The following is a 4,541-nucleotide window of genomic DNA, read 5'->3' as shown; positions in this document are numbered from 1 at the left end:
GGGTTGATCCTATCTCCAATAGGGGTGAACTGCAGGTAGGGAAAAAAGAAATACATACATATATAGATACATCTGTATATATGTGTAGGTACATACACACAACACACATAGACACACATACATACACGCAGGCACATATCGCCGGATAACCCCTTTCGGCATGTCACAAACGAAAAAGGTTGCGTAGCTTAATTCATCGCCCCCCCTTACCTTATACAGAATCTGCATGATCAGCAACATCCCAAGTATTAAACAAATTCCAAAAACAAAACCTCCAAATGGGGTAAGCCGACGACTGTTATATTTGAATATGTTAAAGAATGGAGTGTAGTACAAATCTTCGCCTAGGTTACATCGGACTCGAGCTGCGTCTGGGTGTTCCTCTAGGGATCCTATTTTATTGTGTTTTGTTCCATTTCGTTCTAAATGCTTATAGAGAACAGTTTCATATTTGTCGAAAAATTCTTCTAATTGATAACATACAGTATTGTAACTAGAATTTGCAAGGTTTTCATTTGTAGAGTCCGCATTCGTGCCGCGTTTAAGTTTAAAGGTTTTTCCTGGACAATGTTTTTCCTTTAATTCTCGAAATATATCAAGACACTCATTAACAAATTCGCAAGCAGGTTTATATTGTGGATTTCCGTGGTATTTCAATTGTGTCAGAATATCTCCAGAACTTTCTCTAAAACAGTATAATTTCGATAGTTTTGTTAATTCATTCTTATCACGTAAAAGGACATTTAAATTATTATTTATAGGAGAAAGGGCTTGACATACTTTTTGATTCTTCTTCTCATGAGGTCCCTTCAGGAAACAATTACTTAGAAACCCATACGAATCCTCCTTTTGGTAATACCAGTCCAAAGAATCCTTCCAAATTCCATTTTCACAGTTTTCACAAGCACTTGACATTAATTCTTTGGTATGAATCTAAAAAGGCAGAATAAATAAAATTTAAAAGAAATGTTCCTTTTCTTTTTGTTCAAAATGTAATGATACTTGATCTATACAGCTACATTAATAAAATATTTTTATAAATTCTCACTTTTTTACTTAGGATGACTATATTCACCCCATATAGTCAAAAACATATACTATGGGATGGAAACAAATAATACCTATATTGTATGTAAAGGTAGGTAAATGCATATATTACCAATTTAACGACAACGCTTTATTTCTGTGTATGAGTATTTCAAAAGCAAAAGAATAATCAAAATTGAAGATGACAAAATACTTCTTCTAACCTTTTAATGGGAGTATCCAATTTTGTTTTGCGAGAAATCGTTAAAACGAAATTACCAAGTCTTAATTATTATTATTATTATAGTGTACGATAGTATCTATGGAGAAGTTCAGAAAAACATGAGGAAATTTCCTTCGTCATTTGTTCTTCAAAAATGTTAAAATAGTAAGAATAAAATATTTATTAAATTGCTAATCTGTGTGATGTAGAATTTCGGATTTAATCCACTTGGCTAAATAATGAAACTGCTTTATGTTACTTAAGATTTTTAAGTAAGAAATTGTTAATTACCCCAAGAAAAGAAAAGAATAAATTAAAATAAAGTAAAATATAATAAAATAAAGTAAAATATAATGAAATAAAGTATAATAAAGTAAAATAGAAAATGACAGAATTGCTATTAAAACGCGAAATAGTTATGGACCTACAAATGCTGTATATCATAGAAGGATAAATTTTATTTTTTCCTTCCCGATAAGCACTTAAAATATTATACCTCTTCTCTTCGTATATCTTTCATTTTACTAAAATTGATACCTTGGAAATTATCAAAAATGGTAAATAAATGTGATAAAGATATGAATACAATTACTACCTGAAATGGAATAATTTCTCTTCTAATTAAATTATTTTAGGTGCTGAAAGAAATATATATAAATAATCAAAAATTTCCAATTCTGGTAAAAATTTTCTTTTTTAATTATTCTAATAATATATTATTCCTCTCCCCTTTAAGGCACACTAAAACATTTCTTTTTGCTAATCATAACACAACATAGCATTAATAACATAATATAATAAAGAAATAAACAAATAAGTTTCATTTTTCTTCGCAAAAAAATGGTCATATATAAATCGTTTTCTTCAGATGTAGACATTCTAAGAATAAATCAAATGACGTATTGCTTTCTGAATTTCTTTTTTCACGCAGAGTGGCAATTATAAATCCAATAATGCAGTGTTAATTTGGTTAATTATTATCAGCACTGTTTGTCCCCTCACCTGCCAAATTGATAATGACCTCTTAAAAAAAAATTAACCAACGCCCAACCCAATGAAAAGAGTATGAACAAACCGAAATCAGTGAGAAGAGTCAAAAAAGGACAAGAAACAATAAAGCGGGCGAATTAACAATAACCCAAAATGTACAAAATGAAAGGACATAATTCCCGCTCCGCTTCCTAGGACGTACGCAAGGAAGGAAATAACTTCTCACGTTTCTGAAATTCTGCATTTCTCGCATAGCAGTGAGCTACCAATATGCCTGACATATAATACTGCATATGACGCATAGGGGGTAACCTTTTTCAAAACGAATTTACTTGCCCTCTGTTGCATATCCATATTTTTAATATATGCACATAATCTACTCGCCTAGAAGCAAAAGAAGGTACTCGTAATTATTCCCCTTTCGTTTTATAGAACATTTGCATGTAGAGAAATTGGACCATGCTAGAAGGAGATTTTCTAGAATTTCCCTGAGCCATTTTTGACAGAGGCCCGATTCTACCCCTCGATATTTCCTCCTAAGGTTAAGTATATGTGGAAAAAGTGCTTCTGTTTTGCTCCCCCCTCATACGGTTGCGCATGTTTCGATACAATAGTCCTGGGCTTCGTATGCCTCCGCTTATTCCTATCCATATAGATATATGAATATATATAAATATATGTATGTGGAAATCTTTTCCTACTTGCGGATATTCCTGAATGCAGGTTGCTGTATCCCTACGTGCGGTAACAACCCGAACATCTCCGTCCAACCCCGGGGCCGTGTTGCATGGCGCAAACTAAGCTAACAGAGTGCCCAAAAAGGACTTAAAATAATTAAAGAAAGCATACATACTATATATATAGTATATTTCCTTGCATATACGCCCGCCCCCCATGCCACAAGGAATCGTCTTGCACGACTGCAAGAGTACTCTTAATGTTTAACCTCCTACAAGCTTATTTCAGTGTGATAACTTTTTTGTTACTTAAAGACAGATTTGTTTGGGTGCTCCATGTACATAGAGAACAACCAGGACGCTGCACTCTGCATTTTGCGGTTTCTCCTCCTCTCTCATCACATTTAAGCTCACCAGGAGGGGAAGTAACCTCACATTTGTACGCAACGGACTTGCGAATAATAACATAAGAAGGAAAGGGGATTCAAAGGAGGACGAAGATGTCCTAATGCGAATCCTTTTAAGAAGATTCCTATAACCCTCCTGTCGATATCACTTTTCAGTAATAAAAAAAATATTCATTCTTTATATAATCGGAGAAATACAGCCGTTGAAGTATCCGTTTAGTACACTCTGCCCTGTTCCAAATGTTGGGTGAGGCACAAACAGAAGAAGAAGAAAGTACCCAAGATAGTACAGTTGACTTGTTTGTGCTTATTGAAGTAGACAGGTGTAGTAGATAAACCTGAGCCATGATCATCCGACTCAGTGATGTAGAGACACATATGGCCTGTTGGAGCAATCCTTCTCTAGTTCTGATGTTTACGGCTGCATCAGGGAATGACGAGGAAGGTTGACATTCTATGCCCTGTTATGAATTCACCAGGATTCAGTAAAATGTAGAGTTGTGCTGTTTGTAGAAAAATATTTATAAGCAAGACTTCTGCTTGTCAGCTAAACCCTAGCCCCGTGAAAGGTAACCTTATGAGACTAAAGAGAACGTACGATTAGACCTAAGTGCTGGCCTAATTATTACACCCCCTCTTCCTATTCCTTCTTTAAGAAGCCTATTATCTTTAGAGTGGTAATTTTTCGAACAATATTCTATACTTTTGCTGCGGGCTCATAGTTTCTCTTGGATATTCCTGGCGTGTTCGGAAGGGGAGGAAGGACACATACATGTCGAGATGGAGAAAAAATCAAAGTGCATCTCTCCCATAAGTGCCGTTACAGAGACCTGGAAAGGACAGATTCTATGATCACTTGTGACACCGCTAAAGGGGGACCGTGAAAGAATTTTGTCGGTAAAGAAGCCAATGTAACACTTCGCACTGAATGAAGAGGTAAAATGGAGATCCTACGAGTTTAGAGAGAAAGGAAGAGCGCCATCTCCTCAAGGTGAGCACCGAAGATGATGGTCCTCTTAGCTAAGACGAGCGCGCGAGATGTCTCGCACAAGTTAAAATCTTCTGTTATTAAACATATCCTAAGATCGGAATATGGCAACCCCCATTTGCCCCAATTATCATGCTCACCTCAAAAGTTAGAACAGAGTGCGGTGTCACGTTTTAATAGGATTGCAAGTCTGTTCCTCCTATCATGTCAAATGGGCTACCTCTAATTCG

General features: G+C 35.4%; 1 protein-coding gene across 1 annotated transcript in view; it reads right to left on the bottom strand.

Moving 5' to 3' along the window:
- Positions 1–915, bottom strand: part of C922_05712 (hypothetical protein) — a gene marked incomplete at both ends in the record, with an annotated part of 2,112 nt that extends 1,197 nt beyond the window's left edge. Inside the window, one exon of the mRNA XM_008821283.1 lies at positions 211–915. Coding sequence (XP_008819505.1) covers positions 211–915 — 705 coding nt within the window. The remainder of the gene's footprint in view (positions 1–210) is intronic.
- Positions 916–4,541: the final 3,626 nt, after the last annotated feature.

This window comes from Plasmodium inui (genome assembly GCF_000524495.1).
Source record: "Plasmodium inui San Antonio 1 unplaced genomic scaffold supercont1.146, whole genome shotgun sequence".
Lineage (NCBI taxonomy): Eukaryota > Apicomplexa > Aconoidasida > Haemosporida > Plasmodiidae > Plasmodium > Plasmodium inui.
The sequence above is the reverse complement of the archived record's forward strand: the minus strand, read 5'-3'. Positions and strand labels throughout refer to the sequence as shown.